The following is a 21092-nucleotide window of genomic DNA, read 5'->3' as shown; positions in this document are numbered from 1 at the left end:
ATACTGAGGTGGCAAATGCCAGCTCACTGCTGCACTGGGGCACAGGTGGTTATCCCCATCACTTTGCAGGAAAGCCACCTGTAGGTTTGGGAGGCTTGAGAAGCATTTCCTAGTGCCCAGCACAAGGTTCAGGGCTGCCCCAAAATGGTCACATCATGGGAGTTTTAAAAATCTCTGAATGGGATGCTGGTGTGGGCTAAATGCTTTGTATACATCAAAGAGACGTGGCAAGGATCTCTTGTGAATTCATGTTGTATGTAAGGGAAAGGCTCTCAGCGTTTGCGTTTTCTCAGTAGCTCATCGTGGAAATTACTATGGGCAAACACCTCCCTGTATCTCACCTCACAAAGGAAATCACTGACTCCAAAAAAACTTGAACAGAATTTTCATCTTTTAAGGCTCTGTTCAAATATACAGCAAGCAGGCTTACCCCATCGAAAGTCACTGTTAATCAAAAAAAGGAAAGTGGTGTCAAGGCACAAAGGCATGTGGGTAGACAACGATCTGACCTTGAGGTGGCTTGAGACATAAAAAAGCATCATCAGCACTGGAATTTGTTAGGCTTTTAGGCATCATTGCTAACTAAAGACAGGCTGCGATCTTTGTGCTGCTGGAGTTGTTTCCCACTTTGCACAAATATTTTGCAAGCTGATGGCTAGCAAGAAAGATAAAGGCCATCTACAGCAGTAAGAGATCAGTATGCTAATTGCACTTGTCTGATGGTATTCAGACACTTGGAACTTATTTACCATGCTAATGCTTCTCCCGATTGACATTGATACAAATCTTGCGTGACCCTTAACAAAATATGGCTTTGTGTGTCCAGATATGGAGGTATTTATAGCATATGTATGTGGCGTAAGGAAAATATTTCCAGTCTTTATTCTTCTATAATTTCCTTTTTTCCATTCTGGAAAGGGAAGAGGTGAATTGTTTATTATCCTTTGGGAACACACTAATCTGCTGTTTCTCACAACAGGCTTACATTTACCTCCATTTCCTGTTGACCTGCTGTTACATCATTTTACTTTTCATGGTAAAATAGCCAATATAATGTAAAGATTTAATGTAATTGAGTTTCAAATAAAATTCTAATTTTTCCCATGTAACTGCAAGACAAGGAATTAGTTCCAAGTTTCAGAAACTCACATTTTGGCTTTGTGAGTTTGAGGGCAAAACATAACTTCTGATCAGGTCTTTTGATCATTAGATTACATCCATGTGAACCTCAGTTCCGACTTTCAACAGCGATTTGCACTCAAGTTTCCTTTAAACATACACCCACACATGCACGCAGAGAATCCAATCAGTTCAGCTGTTGTAGCACCGTGTCTACATACTGCATGTTTATACATCTAATCACCCTGTTATGCAAAGCTGTTTTTACCAGATTAAGCTTCTGTTGCACAAATCAAATGCAAAAATTTCAACAAAGTCAAGGGCAAGTCCAACTCAACTGAAAACGAGGTCCTGTGAAGCCCTGCTCCCACGGAGGTTAATGACAACACAATAATGTGCTGTGGCAGCACCACTTGCCACTAATTCTACTGTGCAAGACATGTAGCACTTGGAAATTTATTTATAGTTTCTGACCTGTAAAGGAAGAAATCACTGCTACTCTTTAGACTCATTCTGGACTCTCTTTTTGTCCTGAAATAAGGTCCTTTACTTTAATTAGTGAGGTTTCAAGACCCAGCACTTTGAACTAATTAAAAATCTTGCTTATTTTAGACATAGAGACAATGCAGTCTGGATTCTACTGTAATCTCACGGTATTGTGTTACATTAAACAGTAGTTATTTTAAAATAAGTTGTTTTTATGTGGCTTTTATCAGAATTCAGTACTTCTAGCAAGATAGAAAATGTGAGAAAAATGCTTACATGAATAAGTACTATTTATCAGAAATTGAGTAAGAAAAGTTTTTTACACACTGATCCCATATGAATTTACAGTGAAACTAGACAAACTTTCAATTTTCTTTAGAAGCATCACCTTTGACGTCTGAAGAATGTTTGTAGTTTATTTAAAATGAGACATCATTATTTGAAGTGCATAATTTTTTACAAAATATACAATCAATTATCTGGTTTATAAACATATCTATCAAATATCACCATCAACGTCTGTTTCAAATAAAATGTTATCAGCATGTCTAAAAAGAACAGGCATTTAAGATAATTTTGTAGAGACTGATATCGAGCTTCTTAGGACACTTTGGTACTTGTTTTATTTATTTTTATATTTGTAAAGGAACATGCATATATAACCCTCTGATAGATACTTTTTTATGACTTCAAAGTTAATTGAATAATTATATAAAAAATCCAGTGCCACACTATATCCATATACTCATTTTTAAGACATAACTGTTAGTTACTTTCGAGATTTCTTGCTTTTCCATAGTCTTTGTCTTTATTTCTAAACAGAGATAGCCATGGATACAAATGAATGCTAAGTTAAATAGCTAATTTTGATTTTCCAAAACTCCAGAAGAGGATGATTATAAACTTTTTTTTTAATATACAAGAAATTTGAAACTCTGTCATGTTTTGCATGTTTGAATCTGATTATGGTTTCAAATTTTTAGAGATGAAGAGTTACATGTGTACTCTCATTGTAAAGTTTCAGCTACCTGATTTTCAAGACTGCCGAAACTTTCAGTTATTAGAAATTGTTTTATGAGACAGAACTCTAATACTGAATTTAAACCATTACACTGCTCATTTTCACTCATCTTTATAACAATTGCCTCTATTTACAAAGCTTTTGACATTTAAAGACAAAAAAAAATCTGGGTATGACTTTCTTTTGCTTTATATGTAGTTTGCAATTTCTGATGATATAAAAAGTTGTCAAGTTTATCTTTAAAAACAAAAAGAAAAATAAAAGCTAAGTGTATTCTTGACCTTCCTTGCTGAAAAGAACAGCCTGTTTTTCTGCTTTAAGTTCTCATTCATTGTAGTGTTATGTTCCAAGTGTTCCATTCATTTTAATTACAGGAATAACGTACTACAGAACACTGGGGTTGACCAGACAAAGGTTTCTTTTCAATGGTCTATTTTTATGCTCTATTTATAAAACTGTCATGGGTATTTTAGGAAAACTACTACAAAGCAAATAGATCTACATTAACTGAATTTTCAAATCTGTTTTAGCTCTCTGGTCTGACGGACCAGTTTAAGAAAACAAATGATAGGCTTTGCAGTAACAGCTCGTTAGACAGAAGGATGGGCTTGACCTTAAGGCCTGACATGGGAGATTTGAGTTATCAGTTTTGCAGTAGGTTTTGCATGACCCCTGGCTAATCTCTTATCTCAGTGTGCCTCAATTCTCTACCTACAGAAAGAGGGATAATAATCCCTTTACTTTCTTATATCTTCACTTTCTAACTCTTCACTGGGGTATCGCTTGCTATACATGAAGCTGGTAGGACCAGAAGCATAGTGCTGACTTTGATACTATTACAGTAGCACATACTACATTACTATTACGATAAATCCATAAAGATGAAGACGTAGGTGTTAAAACATATATATATTTATCATTAATATATGAAATTATTAACTGAAAATGGACCTTCACAGTTCTTTGCTTAAGTCTTTACATCGCACTAAATATTGCCTTGCATGCACAGCCTGAGTTGGACATAGTCAACAGCACGTCCGAATTCTCTCAGTCTTAACAGCACAGACCATGAAGAACCCCCCTTGGACAGAGCCTTCTTAACATCATGGGAAATCCATTTCAGGTATCAGATGTTTGATTTGGTCTTTAACTTCCACTGATCATTATGAGATTCAAAGAATTTGTATGAAATGTTTTAACCAGGTAGATTCCATGTACATCTTCCCATCACCATTTCTCCCTCCCCCCACTTCTATGATGTGAGTCATGGGTCTTTGTTCCAGGTCTTGCAGAATGTGACACACAGGACTGTTGAAAATGTTCATTTCAGATGGACTGCCTCAAAACAGGATTGTTGTGGCTGTATCATGTCAGCTGTTGTTGAGTTGTACTTACAACTAACTTCTCTAATCAGTTTAGTTGTTGCAGCTTCCACCTTCAAAACACTGAAAAGCCCATTATGAAATTACTGGGGAAAAAAAAAAGAAAGAGAAAGAAATAGCTATTAATGATAGATTTAGTAATCCAATATCTTATTCGAAATACAATTTATTATTTATGAAATACATGGCTGAAATCTGAGGAAATTCCTCTTAACTGGGAAACTTAAGCCAAAAGCTTTTATTTTTTTCCATCTGTTTGTCCTAACTTTTCTGTATGTAAATGATGAATAATCAAGTTCAATGGCTTCATCACTTCAAATGATGTGAAAAAGAGAGGCTGCTACGTTCATCCCAGTTTCCAACAACCTGTTGAAATTCAGGATTAAGGGTCCATCCTGTTTGCATCTGCAAATAGCTTTATCCATATGTACAACTCCATTGAGATCAATAAGATTACTTGAGTGAGTCGAGTTACCTAGGCATGTAAATATTTGCTGAATTAGGACTAAAACTGGAAGGGAATGTAAACGTAGATGGTAAACCCTACTTAAGATAAAGGAGCTGAGCACCCACAATGCTGACTGGAGTTAACGGAGTTAGTTCAGGTGCCTGTCACCCCCTATTCCCCAGTCAAGCTTTAGGGATTTCTAAACAATTTTATAAAACAGAATTCTCTTTAACTTAATGCCTACAAAATATATTATATTATGTATTAATAACTACACTGTTCTGCTTCATCGTTGACTTTTGTTACAAGCAATCAGCTCCCTACATAAAAGACGACAACTATGAAGATAGCTTTTAGATTGATATTCTCTTGGGAAAACAATTCCAGTGTAAATGCATATGTATCATGCAACTAACGCGGTCTCAAACAAAGTGCATTATATAACGTTTCAGAGAACATTAGAAAAAATGTAAGTGTTGTCCAGGCACACAATCCCCAAACTACTGACAGTTGAACTGCAAGAAGGGAGGTTAAATTACTCTTTTTAGAAACTGAAGCAAGCCATTCAGAAGTCATTCAAGAAATCCCTGAACCTAAATTCCACTCTCCCTGTCATTCAGCTCATTTAGTTTCTGCATGCCAAGTGAATTGATCTGATTATCCGTCTTTTTAGATTTATATTTAAACTGATGAGGGAATCTAATTTAATCTGCCTCTTGTTGAAACGAACACAGTGATGAGAGAGGGCATTCAGTAGTAAAGCATCCTCCTTGCACATCCCTCTCTACTTGTAGTTCTGCCATTGAGTCTGCAGCAAGACTGAGTGAGATTAAACCTAAGATAAGGTAAACTTTCCTGGGTCTCTGAAATTTGTCAGTTTAACATCCCGTATGTACTTTCCATGTGTTTATAGGACAACGCTATACAGTGCAATGGTATCTTTATGAATGGTTGTTTGGGGAGGGCTACAGCCTCTTTAAGGCAGTTTCTGCATTGACAGAGATTCTTGGTGTAGCATTGTTAAAAGTTTGACTTTGGTCTCCTTTTCACTGTTAACTGCTTAGTAATTCGAAACATCTTGGCTCCACAGAGCACAGGTTGTGCCATCATTTATGATGCTCTCGAGCCTGGGGCTACATTATTTTGATATAGAAGGAGTTTAGAAGATGCAAAACTATTGACTGCATGTTTTATTCATCCTTAAATTGCAAGAGCGCCTCGGCTTCCTTTTGATGCCTTGCCTATTTGCATATGCTACCTGTGTGCTTCTACAGGCACTTACTATTTGAATGTATATGCCCTCATCAGCTATAAAGCATTAATGTTTTGCACTTGTATAGCCTTTCAACCGAGGATCTCAAAGCCTTTCACTGACGAGAATTGCAGTCCCCTTTGAAGTGGGTAAGTGCCACTACCTTCATGTTACTGACAGCACTCGCTGGCTAGAAAGCCCAGCCGCCTCCTGCTCCAGCCAGGGCTCTGCGCCTCCCTGGGGGCCCTTACGCCTCAGTTTACCTCACAGGCGCCAGTGCTCGCCCTGTGCCTCCCTGAGGGCTGTTTCGCCTCAGTTTACCTCACAGACCCGTGCTTGGTGCTGGGCGCAGGGCTTGCGAGGCCGCATCCCTGGCAGGGTTGGGCTCCCGCCAGCGGCTCTGGGCGAAGCGCACGTACCCCGCGCCTCGCCAAAGCCCTATTTTCGGCACAAATCCCTCGAGCCCGGGGACCAGACGAAACCAAGCCTGTGGTTTGGTTAGTATAAACGCGCCCTGAAGCGTCTGGAAACGTAGGTGCAATTAGCAAACGCGCTTACTCTGCCGAGCGCCGGCCGCAACCCACACGGCTTTTCCACAGATGTGCCGCGAGGGGGCCGTGCTAGCGACCACACACGCCTTACCTTGCCCGGGCTCGGCCGGGGGGCTCAGGGGAAGGGCACCCGGGAGTGCAGCGGCATGCAGCGCCGGTGGGAGCAGCCGTGCCGGTGGAGCTTCCTGCGCAGGGCCAGGTTGGCTGCGGGAGAAGGAGGCAGAGAGAGTCAGGGGGTCACCGGTTGCAAAAGGGGCGCCCGTCCCGTCCCGTCCTGTCCCGTCCCCCCGGCCGGGACCCGCTCCCTCACAGCCCCCTCATCGCCCCGGCTGCTTTCGGGGTGCCGGGCTCCGGGAGCGGGTTAGCGGCACCTGCCTCCCCGGCCGGCCGGCAGAAGGACGGGGGGGGACCGAGGGGAAGGGGAGCGAGAATCGCACCGAGGGGCTGCTTACCTGGCCTCTGGCCGGCGGCGGGCAGGAGGCTGGCCAGCAGCAGGACGACGAGGCACAGCAGCTTCTGGAGCCTCATCCCCGCGGCCCTTGGTACCGAGGGGTGCCGGGCAGCGGAGGGCAGGGAGAGCAGCGCCCCGGGTCCGGCCGTCTCACATAGCGCAGGGCAGCCCGCTCCCCAGCCGGGTTAATGGCCACACGGGACGGCCGGTGCCTCCCTCCGCCTTGCCTCCCTCCTCTTCTATTTTTTTTTTTTTTTTCCTTGTCACTCCCCCTTATTTTCCATAAGCAAACAATGCGGGGATGAAAAGCCCGTGTAAACAGCAGCTCCCGTCAATGCGTTCGGGGCAAGGAGCCTCCCGAACAATGCGCCCGCTCCCCTTTAAATTCAACCCAGGCACGGAAAAAAAAAAAAAAATATGCAAAACGAGACCCGCTCTGCCCTCCCCCATTTGCAACTGTTTAAACTTCGCATTGCCCATGCCGGCCCCACATGCAGAAAGCCCCGGCGGGGGCAGGAAGCGGCCCCCGGGGCCCCCCGACCCTGACGGGCGTCCCCGGCCTGGGCAGGGCCGGGCTGAGCCCCGCCGCCCTCAAGTAGCTGCGAAGCGGCGCCTATTCGGGGTGGAATTGCTCGCAGTTAAGGCTAATGGGGGCCTTTTGTGCCAGCAAGCGTTTCTAAAGGCTCAGAATATTCTGGAATTAATTTGTGAGCTTGGGGGGGTCGGTGGTTTTTTTGTTTTCCGCAGAGTGGGGTAAAAGGAGAGGGGGGTGGTGGTGCTGCCGTGTGACAGGCACAACAAAGCGACGTTGGGGGAAGCTTAGGTAGGACTTAAGGTGTACAGAACCCCACCTGCACCTTGCGGTATGTTTTTAGGAGATGCCAGGGACAGCTGACTTCAACTTTCACAACCTGCGCTGACAAGAGGTGCTGTGAGAAGATGCCGGTGCGGGTACGCACCTTGAGAGGATGGACAAAACCTCACAAATAGTATTACAGAAGCGATGGCTTTGAAGTCTGGTGAATTACTGGCATCAGTGACAAATTGACCGATCCCGTTCTTTTTTATTTTGTTTCTTTTTTTCAACCTGAAGGTTTCTTGGGAGCGTACACCACCCAGTGATGTTACAAATGAGAATTTGTGCCTTAGGGGACCAGGATCGTGGTCTGAAATAGAGTAAGCTTCTGCACATATGAACTGCTGTTGTTAGTAGAAAAGTATCATCTGAAGTGGTCTAAAGCTCTAAAGAATGAAATATCTCCTTTTTAATTCATGTACCCCAGTATTTTGTCCTCATTACAGGTTTTCCCATTTTATTTAAAAGTCTGTTTAACTCGATAGCAAATTCTACTCCCTCCTCTTCCAGAGTTTTATGTCATTACAGGGTTGCTTGATGTGTCTAAGTAAAGTATGTGAGTATGGACTAAAAGACAACTTGTAACTTTAATACATAGAGCAAATAGTTACTAGATGTTATTTTGAACTTTTGTAATCATTTAAAATTGTATTTAAAATGATTGCTGAGGAAGGTGTATCTGACAAAAGAGTACCAAGGTAGATCCTTTTCTTATTGATCACATTGGTCTGTCATAAACAGCACGTGTGGCCCATTGTTCATCCATACAAGTTGGTATGTTGTCTGTCCAATCTCTGGCTTTTATACCAAACTTCTAATTAATATTTATGCCTTGATTTCTTTGCTGAAGTCAGGGTCCTGTGGTGCCAGTGACAGATTTGTCCTAAAGTGTGTTTGTGTCTCAAATACGAAGGTGATGGAGAGGGAACTGAGACAGTGGAGAAGCAGTGTGTTTGGGTCACCCAGCGAGTTTGTGACAGTCGGAGTTGCATCCTCAATATCCTAAACCTCACTCCACAGGGCTGCTGTTAGGGACACATCACCACAAATTAGGACATGCTGACCACCTCTTTCATACGGCCCTGTAAATGATGATGACTTTCAATCACCATTGAGCTATATTAAATTCAGACTCATAACCTTAAAGTGAAAGGTAGTAAAGACTTCAAAGTGATAGGGACTCTGTAAATAGTTAAAACGGTAAAAAGAATGCATAGACCATTGCCAGTCCCTCAGGCTGTCTAGGCCTCTTCTACACCTGTATTTGTCAAAGTTTACAGACATTCTGAGGAGACAGCATTTACAAGGATTTGAATAAAATATGATACTTATGTGCAATATTTATTTATTTATTTTTAACCTTAGTTTAGTATGATGTATTCATTCTGCAGCTACTCTGTGCAAAAGCTTACAGAGATTTATTTGAATAATAAAGTCCAAGTCACTATAGGATGTGCATCACAGGCTCCTTGTAATTCTGATGTAAGCTAGAAGTGAATTTTGGATGCTTACCCGCTGAAGCAATTTCTAAAATGTATTATAGCCTCACTTTAGAATTAGTTGTTCTTTTGGTTTCCTTCAGGTACTTACTTTAATATTGCATACTACAACTTGAAATTAGGCAAAGGACAACCAGACAATATGTACTAATGTATTATTTCAGCCTTTTTTTGCCCTGTGTTTTTGTTGTTGTTTTCTGTATCTGTGTTGTTGTTGATGGGTTTTGTTTGTTTTGTTTTGCTTTGTTTAATTGGTTTAGGAGGAAAGGCAATGTAAAATACACAGGAAATCTGGAGGTCTGTATATAGTGTTTCATGAATTGGAAGAGGTAGTTCTTTGAGCCCAAAGCTGTCCTCTTCTGTAATCTGAAAGAAACACATGAAAAGGATGATGATTTAATCAGGATAGAATTACCTATATTATAGGATAACCTATATTGCTGCTATTTTTCCAGCTGGCACTGTATTCCCTCCCTGCACTTTGGTAGGATCAAAATAGTCAAATTGTCAGATTGCTTACAGAAAGTGAAAAACACCGGCAGTACTTAACAGAATTTATTTCAAAAGTTACAACAAGATTTCCGACATCAATTTTTTTCCTTTCCTGGACATCAAATGTTAATGAGAAGCAGGACATAGGGCATTGTCTTTTAGTTAAGACAGTATGACACATTTCAGTAACTCATATTCAGTACTTTATCACTTCACAGGGTATATACATTGTTCTACATGACATTTGCCATACAGTTACAGCCTATTTATTAATTTGGGGGAAAAAATCATTTCATATCATGCACCATTTCTAAGAATAAGATTGGGAGAAATAAAGGAAAAGTTAAAGTATCTAATTATCAGGTTATCTTGTCAAATATAAAAATATTTTTGGTGATAACTGAAGCGAGAGCTAGTGATATGTTTTGAAGTCAATTTTTGTGGTGGAAATGGAAAGCGATGGAGTGTAGATACTTTTTTACAGAAAGATGCCTTCTGAAGACAAATGGTGTATATGACAAAAGTTACATTGAAAGATGAAATAGTGGGCAGGAGCTGGAAAATTGATAGGCAAAGATGTATGATAACAGGAGAAAAAGATAATTGGTCACTCCCTTGTAAAGACTAAGGGAGCATTCCCTATTGGACTGGTTGAACTCCGTTTCTGAATCCTACCTTTCCTTTTAAGGCTGGCACAAAACTACATACTCCAGTGAAAGATAAGGTGTCTTGCTAATCTTTGAGAACAGCTTTTGAGTATTATCAGGATAAAATGTTAAATAAAGCTTATCAGGAATTAATTGTTATATACGATAATGCTGGTTTCAGTCTCACTATCTCAGTTTTTCTGCTTGGAATAACATATCTTTCTATCATAAAGATGCAGTAAAAATACAACAATCATTGCAAATCTCTATTGTGCTTGCAGTGCTGCGCAAAGACATGAAGAATGCTCAGCAGATTGATGATAAAAATGAAAACTCTTATTTATTTTGACTTAGAACTGTCAGATAAGATTTAATGTAAGAGTTTCTAATCAAATTTTCTACCTTTGTATTCCCCAGATTCATCTATCCTGCTGATCCCGAGGAATTATTCCACTAACCAGACAAGATCAGGATAGAACACCGACTTCAAAACTACTTGGTAATCCCAATTATTAAGTCTAGTGACAAATGTCATTAGGCTAAATTCTAGAGTTTTCTTAGTTCCTTTATATTATGTTGTGAGATAGTATATGAGCTATGCAACAAATAAAAGAAAAAAAAAAAGGAGTTGCTGTTTGAGGGGAAAAAAGGGATAAATTTTGAAATGATGTTGTTGAAGTATTTCTAATGCTTTTTTTTTTTTTTTTTCCACCACGAATGTCATTGGGTTTATTATCTCATGGTTTTATTGGGTCTGTGTGCCAGCCACTGATATAGAGGATAGTTGGTATGTTTTTTTTTTTCAGACCAGGGCGTAGAATCAGAAGCCACATATAGTGTTTGCCTCCTTCCTTGACTGTAATTGTGAAGACTACTTTTTCTAGACAAAACTCATCAGCTTGAGAATTATGATTTCATGAGAATATGATGCACTTTCTGTCATGACTTTAACCTGTGCTTGGAAACTAAATCCCACTCAAAAATTAAAACTCATTCATTCTCTTTTGCATTTTATGCTTTTTCTTGGGGGGAAAAAACAACAACAAAAACAGTTTCCCTGACTTTTTGTGCTCAGCTGCATTTCCTGCTTGAAGGATGCCAGTGCTCCGGAAGGAGATGGTGTGTGAGCTGTTCATCAAGCAGAAAGAATGCTTACCAGTTGGGGCCGTAACCCGACACTGGAGACAGATGTGCTCAAGGAAAGGAAATGGGGGATGGCTCAGATTAGGTTAAACCAATTTCTCTTTTTTGAGAGAGGTTTTCCACATAAATTGCAGAGATGCATAATTTAGAATGTACCTTTTCTTTAATTTTAAACTGGAAAGAAAATTTGTTTTGTCCATGACCTTCTGGGTTTTCCTTCAGTACAATTAAAAGAATAGAATTAAAAGAATAATAATACAAAAGAAGAACATCCTCTGGTAGATTTCAGTCTTCCTCACTTCTATTGTGTATCGAGGATCAATTTAATTTAATACAATGAAAGTAATACCAGCCATGCACCTGAATACTCGTGAAGTCCCTCCCAGACAAATGATGTTTTTATCAATTACATATGGAGATGTATTGGTGGGTTTCCTTTTTTTTTTTTTTTTTTTTTTTTTTTCCTTTAAAAAACATGTATATACATGAGCTTGAAGTTACATTTATTTTTCAGTTGCTTTCCAGGCTTAGCAAACAAATTTGATTCTAAGATTCATCTCAGAAATATATACTTACATTTAACAGGAAAGCGAACAGGCAAACTTTCAGGAAGCAGTGCCTCTGATCCAACCTAGAGTGACCACATGTTCTGTTTCAGCCCTGAGCAGAAACTGATCAGTCAGGTTCTTTTCTGGCATGAGTCATAATTTCAGATCTCTTTTTTTTTTTAACTTAAGGAGACATTTATGTTGCCTTAAATTAATGATATTCAAGAAAAAATGCAATGCTTGTACAGCACAAGTTTCTGTAATTAATTTTTATTTGCCATTTTACATTCATATATGTAACTGCCTTACTTATTTGGACCCTTCATGCCCCAGGATTCAGCAGGGGAAGTCTTTAAAAAGCTATTTTTCATGTTATAATGAAAACTCTCATAAGTGATCATGTAAATAAGCAGAACAAGGTTACTTTTCTGCTACAGCTTCTAACATATGCATTTAGGAAGGAGAGGCGCTTATTACAGTATTTAATACACGTTAGTGATTATGTTTGCTATGAAAAATTCAGAAAAGAAACGTAGATATATTCTTTTCCCGAACTCTTAAGTTTTAGAGGTTCACATGCGATTGGAAAATCATGATTTTTATCAAAATGTATCCATTTACTTCAGATTTCGGTAAGTTTCTCAGAGAGAAAGATTTAATTTCCTGGAGATAGTTTTCTTCATAATTGATCTTCTGTTTTGAATCTGGGCAGCCAGTAGCCAGATACTTTAACGTGAATTTTTATGACGATTAGATGAGTAATTGCTTGAGAGAGATTTTCAAATGACTCTCCAGCTCCTCGCATATTTATACTTCTGACTTTGGATAGTAAATTACCTTGCAGTTTCAGTAGAATTTTTCCGTGTTGCCTGCAATTTATCATTAGGGATATGGTGTCACATAAAGCAGCTCTCCAGGAAGAAAAAGCTCATCTTCCCATAAGGGGGTCTGCTGTGGTGTTTTACTATTCTGTATAGTTGTCTTTGTTAATCTCCTATTAACCCTCTGCAACCCTAGTCACTGCCGTGGGGAAATGTGCCCTTTATGCATGAGTTTTCCCACGAGGGTTTGGACCTTTCTAGTGTAATCCTTTGAACTTTGCCTCCTGGAAAAAAGATTGCAGCTCTGTCTTGCCCTTCATCACCAGCTAGACTGTGGTCTTTTTATAATTTTCCTGTCTGATTTGTTTCTTTATCTGCTGTGGTCAGAAAGGTTAGCCTTCCTCTTGCTCACACAACTGGTAAGAAGTGCAAAGGCAGAGAAGGTATGTATGATTTTCTGCTTTTCCAACCTTCGTGCAAGCTGAGAAGCAGGAATTCCAAGCTTATATCCAAATAAAAAATATCAACAAATGGAAAAGAACAAAGGCAAAAAAGTCAAAAGCTTTTGTTTAGGAAAATATTTAATTCCTATGTTGTTTGTCCCTTGACTGCTTTGTAGGAAATGATAATATTTTCCAGTTGCATATTATAAAGCTGTGTTTATTTCAGTGTTTTTCAGTACTTGGTTTTAATTAGGATACTAGCACTTATGTGGTAATTAGCCTCAGGTATTTTTTTTTAGCTGTTATAGGCATTGTACACTTCTAATAACAGGTTTTCCAAGGGGCAAGTTTTATGCTTACTTGTGAGACTTGTCTATACCAGCATTTATTTATTTTTAATTACATACACTGTATAATTCATTTAGTGTACAGTAGTGACACAGTCTGCCCAACTGAAAAGACAGCTCCAAAGAAGCTGTCAGTACTTAAACTGTTGCACTTAAACTGTTGCACCAGCGAGATGACCTCTTTGATCAGTGCTTGCCATGGATCTTGCACACTAATAATCCTACCATTTCTCCCCCTGCACTGATACGAAAGTGGGAAATTTTAAGGAAAAAGCCTACTACAAGACAGAGTATTGTAACCTGTCACCCCCTTCTAATCCCATAAAGTGATTACCGGCTGTACAACACCTATAGCTCTACCAAATAAGGTCCAGTCAGTTTTTTAATGGATGAGTGTTATCTCTACCAATGGAAAGACCTAAGACTGAATTAGCAGGGATGATGTAGTAGAAATGTTTGTAATGCTTGGCATTAGGTTCAGGGTACAATGTAAGAATACCCCATAGAAGTTGAAGCAGATATGTTTCAACATGTCTGGCAATATTTTTGGAGGTTATTTTGCAAGTTTTGGAAAGTGATGATGATTTGTACAGTTTTTACTTCTGCAATATTGGTATGTATTAAATAATAATAATACTTTGTGAATAAAAGGTGCAGAACAAAGCTGCAAGTAAATTGAGTTGATCTTAGTGTTCACTACAAGGATTCTTGCATTAAGCACTCAAAGGAGATCTTGAGATTCCAGGCTCACTGAAATTCTGTAATCAACACTGTGTTCGCTCAGAAATAGATGAATCCAGGAAACAAAACAGCAGGGAAAAAAAAAAAAAAAAAAGAAACACAACACAAACAAAGCCAAACCTCAGACAAAACATGTACTTCGTGGAAAAGAGGTTACGTTAGGTTATATGCATAACTTAGGCTACTGTCAGGAAGTGCAGTTCATGAGGTGCATTGCATCACAGCACTCAGTAAACTCAGTTGAATTTGGCAATGTTTTTGTTTGCTTTTGAGTCTAGTAAATACTTTCAGCCTGCAATTTTCTACAAAATAGCCATCAAAATCTCTGTTAACAGAGACCATGAGAAACTCTTTCTTATAATGTCTATTATTCTCTAAAGCCTATTTTACAAAAGGAGATGATGTCCTTTCCCTTTCTAACTTGTTCCTTGCTGTGCCCTTTGAATCCTTTAAAAACACAAAGGTGATGTTAGTATGGATACAGGGGTGAAGATACTAATGCATCAGATCTGCAGAATCTGCTTCTTTTTGAATCATTCTTCATTTAGGAGGTAATTGCTTCTGTGCGCTTGTGTGTCTAGTTCTTCCTAATTTTGGGACCAGTGATGGTAATATGCATATTCAGTACTTGATTGATAGTTTAGGTAGTAGCATTGGCATTACATTTCAGATTGGATATGAGACGTAAGAATATGTAGCAGGATGAATATATCCTAGCAAATATGTTAGTTGATCAATTTCAGCTTTTTTCCTTCAAGCTGATACAAATATATATATGTATACAGGGCCAAGGAATAATTAACAACTTCCTCAAATTTCATTACTATGTAAGCTTGTCTAAAGAATCTTTGATTTCTTTTAGCTTTGATTAGTGGACCGATTGATACTGTTGTGTTGCTCAATTGTAAGAGGTTGTGTAAGACAGTTGTATTTGTTTTTTTTTTTTTTTTTTTATACTCTTAGTTTCTCACAAAAAATAAACTTGATGGAAATGCTCATGAAAATAGCTATGTATTATTTAAGTGCTTTTAAGAAGAGCTGTACGCTGAAAAAGTGGAAAGTAATTGTAGAAGTATGTCCCACTGAGGTTTAACTTTTAGTGCACCTCTGAAAGCTGGCCTTCACATTTGGGTGCTATTTTGCATATATATGCATATTTAAGGTACTTCTTGCCTTTTTTTTTTTTTCTCTTCAGTGAGCCACTAAGGTAAGGAGTGGATAGGTAGCAGTGGGCTTACAGGATATAATGTGATTTGCACCTTTGTAGTTAAGATAATAAATTGGCTTAACAGTTTTCCATCATGATACGTGCTGGGAGGAAAAATACCAACATGACCGTCATAGCTCAAGCACATATTACAGCTGATAGGTAGTAAAGCACAGTTTTACTTTCTGCGGTGAGCAAATTAAATAGGGAAAGCAGTAAGACTCCTCTGGCTAGCTCAGAGCCCTTCCGTGTTCAGCGGGCGTGAAGGTTGCTGCACAATGTTCTGGCTGCCACAGCTGCCTGGGGCTGCTTTAGCCCTTGCCTTACTTAGTTTTAGGTTAAACTGTCTTCAGAAGTCTCCAGGGAGCTGCCATTGCAACAGACAGGATTAATGGGATGCAGGAATCCAGGCTTGTTTCTGTCAAGGAAGTTGAGTGGGCAGGGAAGTGGCAGAGGCAGCTATCAGTAGTTTGGCCATTTCTGCACTGTGTGCCTCTCCAGCTGCCTCACAGGGGCTTAGTAACTTTCCCTCTCCCCTGTTCCCCCTTGTGTTGTCGCACTGCTACAAGGCTGCCATGGCAAAGATCCACTGAATGTACTATTACACAACATCATCCTTGCAAAGCCATCTTTTGAAGAATTTTGACCCTGGGTTCAATATGGCTGCAATCACTTGCAGTATTTGTTTCCCTTTTATAGTTTTTATAGTGAAAGAAAGAAACCCCAAGTGTTTGCACTTCTGTCTCATGTTCTAGATGGAGATTGCATTCACAGACTTGTTCCTTATCTTCAGAAGATTTCAGTGATTTCCAGCGCTGACAGCCCAGGGAGCTCTCAGCACTGATACTGCAGAAGTTGGGAGCTGCCAGTCTGCACTTCATAGATGGAGCCTTGGAGGCGCTGGGCTTTATTTGCTTGTGCTGCACTGCCTGTGACACTGGCAAGTGCCTCTTGGTGTCCCAGCTGTTTGAGTGGAGGTGGGAAGAGTTGTAGGCCATCACTGGCCAGGCCTTTCTTGCAGCCTTTTTCTAGTTGTTTTCACTCTCAGGAGCAGTCAAGATGGGAAATGCCAGCTGGATTAAATGTTTTATGCCAGCAGCATCTTGGTCTTTCTGGAGGAGCCCACAGACTTCCCATCATGGAGGTACGCTTTTCACACCATGTGGGAAGAATACTGTGGCCTGAAGATTGGGAGCAGCTGAGAACAGGTTATGAGCTCCACCGGCTGTTCTGGCAGACAGAAAACAGCCTGCAGATTGTAGCCCGGACAACCTGAAGGCTCTTTTTCAACTGGAGACCACAGTTCAGAATGGATTTACACAATGAGCTTCGGTGGTGCTCTTCACAAGACTGTGTGATCACTGCAGTGCTTTACCTATACCAGGTTCAGGTGTGTGAGCTCAAGTAACCGCAGCTTTGCAGCTGTGAGGATGAAATAGCCATGCTCCTGTGTATTTGCTCAAGTCCTCTGATGCGTTTATGACCTGTGCTTAGGGCCGTGCTGCCATGGTGACAGAGAAGCCCATCCTGAGCTCACTGATTTAAGACCATCATTGAATTGGCACTAACTTCATCCTGATTAAACAACATGAAAAGCTGTGTATTTAGAGAGTTAAATAAATTATATGAGGGCTTTATACACATGTGTTAATGTAAGTACATTGTACTTGAAGATCACCAACCATGGCTTTTATTCTTCTGAATTGTCTATTGACCATCACCAGCATGTAGCAGAATAATTAGCCCATGATCCATTCCTATATGATAATTCATAGAGTTTCTATATGAATTATCTGACTAACATCAGGTTTTCATGACTTTAAACACAACACTAGATGTATCAAATCTGTTTTACAATGCAAACAGAAATCAACTGCAGTCATCTTTCAAAGGCATCAACCAAACATGCCATTCTTTGTCACAGTTTTTAAAGAATAGTGTGCATTTACTAGGACTTCCTATTTTAATCTCAACAGCCAGAAACTCATTTTATGGCTTTATTAACAAAGGTAATACTGTATAATTTCCTCAGTATGCACCAGGTATAACTGACTTGTTAAAGTCATGTTTATACTGCAGAAATACTTCTTTCACTTCGGCTCGTCATAAAAGATCTAAGAGGAACCCAAGTAGAAGGTTGAGGCTTATTAGATTCTAAAATAAGCTTCAGTGACTTAGAGTGTCAAACTTGCAGAAATGTGACTACACTTTTATGTAGAATTTTCCTACAGGTTGTACAGATTTTGAGCAGAATTTAGCAGCTTACTGCTAGCTGGTTGAAATACATTATTTTCAGTGTTCGTTACACTTGTTACACATTAACTAACAGTGTGCTAACAGCTAAGCAAATGTTTGGCAACTGATTAAGAACTTAAAATGAGGTCGTAACATACCAAGAGGTTTTGAGGGCTTACAATTCCTGTGTGTCTCAGTGAATATTGTAGCTACTAAGCATTCTTCACAGCTTGTAGGCTCTGATGCAGCAGTGCAATTGAACGTATGCCTATCTTTAGCCAATAATCAGATCTATCAGCTCCACTAAGACTTAAAATCAGCTCCATTTGCTTAAAATTAGGTAAAGCAATGAACACTTTGCTGGGCCAAACTAAGTGGGTATTCAGAAAGTTTTAGTGTGACCAGCTGGAAGACTGTTGAAAACATCTGTATCCAGTATGCTAAGCTGCTGCTCTTTAGTTTAAGGGATCAGCAACAGCAACTGATTTCCTCTATGAAAAGTGTTGTTTTCTGTTTGATTGCCACTCGTGAGAAGTTCATAAATACATTTGATGTACTCTCGTTTTATCCTTATCTAGATAAATGCATGCATCACATCCTTATGGTTGAGGTAATGCATACAGAACCAGGAAAGTGATGACGTTAGGCCAATAGGCATATTTGTTACCATGACAAGTTTAATTAAAAGCCACTTATTCCCCTTCCCCAGCCTGATAATTCAGGGGGGATAGTTTATATTCACCTCACATTGTCTCTAGTAGTTTGGGTATAATTTGGAACAATGGATTGATGGCATTGCAGTAGCCACTAACTGAAGTGGTACGGTAAGCAGAAATGTGTAGAAGAAAAGAATTACTTTCTTCAGTGAGATAGGGAAAATATCTTGTGATGTATTTCATTGTAAGTAGGGAAGAAGATCTCAAAGTCTTTGCATTTTACTCTGAAAAATTGATGACCAATACTTAATGTTGAACAAATTGTAAAAAAAAATGAAAATGTGAGTTATTTGGACATTCCTATGAGGTCCCTCTCCTTGTGAGTGATAGATGCCCCTAAGTAATACTGGTATAAAACCTGGAAAAGGAAAAGTATTTTCTTGAGTCTTAGTTGAAATGCTGTTGGTTTATTCAGAGTTTCACTATCTCATTGGTTATCAAACAGGAAATCCTGACTTTGCTTTGCTGCCCCTGAAAGGCAGTCTTATCAACCAGCCATTCTTTACATTTGGCTCACCTAAGGTTCTTCCACTTGTAGTATCTCACAAAGCGATTAGCTCTGAAAGAAGCAGGTGGAGCCAGCCTGTGTTTAGCACTCTTAAACATGGTTGGATATTTTATGTGTGTGAAGACAGAAAAGATTAATCTCAACTCACAGGGGCTGATAAAAAAGTGGCCTGGTTTCCAGTTTGCTCAGGATTCCACTTACAGAAAATACAATCCCCGCACAGAAGGGACCTTGCCTTCAGTTATGTCAGAACAGTGTTTAGCAATGCTATCAGCTTTATCAGAATGGTAGGCATACAAAATTCAGTTCAAGAATTAAACATCTTCAACTGCAATGACTTTGGAAATGTGCTGTTTGTCTTTAATTTTTTGAGAGTTTTGTTTGTTGTTTTTGTGAAGAAAAAGGAATTGTCTTCAGTGAAGGGTTCTTTTTTGTAGATTTTGTTAGAAATCATCTTTCAGTGAAGACACAGAAGAGCAGAAAAAATTAAAATCTCCTTTGACTTAAAAATACTGCTTACCAACAAAATAATTTAAAAGAAAACACCCAGCTACCATTTCTTATAACTAATTTCTCCCAGGTTCAATATGCACATGTAATGCCATATTGACAGCTGTGATGTACTGCAGCTTTGAAGGACCAAGATGTAGCTAAATTCTCGTAATAATTTGGTGGGGGGGTTATTAGGTGTATTTTGATATTTTTTAGTTGATTGTAGCTATGATTCATATATAAAGGCCAGCAGAAACAGAAATTAATCAAATGATATATATTGGTTTGTATGATACATATGATGAATTAGATCATATAAACTTTTATTCACTGATTGTTGTACAGCTATCCCCATCTTTGAAGGAAGATTTGGAAACCTTTGGAGAATTGTGATTTTTAACAATAAACACCTGTTTTATTTGATGCTTCTAAATTTAAAAGAATCTTACTTCTCTAAGATGACATAGCTGTTTACCCATTAACTGGGCATCTAAGATCCAGTTCATGACAAATTCTCACAGCAAAATTGCTCATTTGACTTCTTTTTTTTTTTTTTCTTCTTCTTCTTGATTTTTGCCCTATCTAGCCTTAACCCCGTGGATATATGTGGGTTACAGAATGAATTTGCTTCTGCTTTCAGTTTATCCTGTGCATGTTTCTAGGCGATGAAAAGAGATCTTTTGAAAATTTCTTGCTCCTTTCTTTTTTGTTAAGCGATCAAATGCACACCCCAATGCTGACAGAATGCTTTTGTGTCCCTGGCATGGACACAGAATTTATACAGCCTTATAAATCTTGGCTTTATGGGACTATGTGTCTTACAAACTAGATGAAGAGTGTTCCTTTTGCATTGGGTTTGTTAATGCTGAAGAACAATGATATTGTCTTCCTCTAATCTCTTGTCTACCCTTTGGTAAAAAAGATTTAATAGATTAATCACATGCATACCAAATATCTTCACTTTCAAAGTCAGTGCAAGCTGACACCTGTATTGTCTTGAATTAAAAATAAGACAGTGTTTCAGAGAAAAGAAATAAGGGGGAAAAGCTTGGTAGCATAACTTATAAAGAAAGTTGTATTGTGTTTAACAGTAAATTTTGACAGGTCTTGGCAGTGTTTATGTTTGTAAATGTCAGAGAAGTTATAGACAGTTATCCTTAAGGTAAATATATATATAGACAATTACATTTTCTAAAAACATTTAAGAGCTTTTTAGAAACATTTCTGTTTGTTTATTTTTGATTTTGTATCAAGGGGAGCCTAAATTTCTAATACTTTGATTTTTTTTTCTTCCCAAAATTGGATATAGTTTTCAAATTTTGCTTTTACCCGGATGGATCAATTTAGGTCATCCTCATTGGAGAAAAAGTCTATCCAAATCACTTGTTCTCTATTTTGGGGAAGAACTAGAAGAACTGGGGCATCCACTTGCTTTAGCTCTAGATAAAAACTTTATTCATCTACAATTAACTTTGTCTGACAAACCAGGGGATCCCAGCATCGCATATGGAAGATAGCAGCCCAGTTAATCAAGGACAACTCTTCTCTATTCAATACATGTCACCTTATTTAAAAAAAAAAAAAAAAAAGATTTAATATTATTGTTTGGCAGAAATTGACCTCTGAACACCTAACCGTCAAGACACATAGTAAAAGACCTTTCTAATATTCTTTATTGAATCATCCA

General features: G+C 39.0%; 1 protein-coding gene and 1 long non-coding RNA gene across 2 annotated transcripts in view; one reads left to right on the top strand and one right to left on the bottom strand.

Annotated features, from left to right (window-relative positions):
• Positions 1-2001: 2001 nt before the first annotated feature.
• Positions 2002-7174, bottom strand: APELA (apelin receptor early endogenous ligand). Its single transcript, XM_068681163.1, has 3 exons — positions 6712-7174; positions 6351-6463; positions 2002-4094 (listed from the first exon to the last, which is right to left on the bottom strand). Exons 1-2 carry the CDS (start codon positions 6785-6787, stop codon positions 6375-6377), a joined length of 165 nt encoding a protein of 54 aa, XP_068537264.1. The 5' UTR covers positions 6788-7174; the 3' UTR covers positions 2002-4094; positions 6351-6374.
• Positions 7175-7193: 19 nt separating this feature from the next.
• LOC137856135 (uncharacterized) overlaps positions 7194-21092 on the top strand; it is a 76967-nt gene continuing 63068 nt past the window's right edge. Inside the window, exons 1-2 of the long non-coding RNA XR_011096217.1 lie at positions 7194-7661; positions 10622-10703. This is a non-coding gene — a long non-coding RNA (uncharacterized lncRNA). The remainder of the gene's footprint in view (positions 7662-10621; positions 10704-21092) is intronic.

This window comes from Anas acuta, chromosome 4 (assembly GCF_963932015.1).
Source record: "Anas acuta chromosome 4, bAnaAcu1.1, whole genome shotgun sequence".
In the NCBI taxonomy this organism is placed as follows: Eukaryota; Metazoa; Chordata; class Aves; order Anseriformes; family Anatidae; genus Anas; species Anas acuta.
The sequence above is the reverse complement of the archived record's forward strand: the minus strand, read 5'-3'. Positions and strand labels throughout refer to the sequence as shown.

What these genes read in the sequence shown, in the direction of transcription:
- APELA (XM_068681163.1), bottom strand. Translation starts at nt 6,787, where the DNA reads ATGAGGCTCCAGAAGCTGCTGTGCCTCGTCGTCCTGCTGCTGGCCAGC. An exon ending in CGCCGCCGGCCAGAGGCCAG is followed by an intron (nt 6,464 to 6,711) that starts GTAAGCAGCCCC and finishes CTTCTCCCGCAG; the next exon opens with CCAACCTGGCCCTGCGCAGG.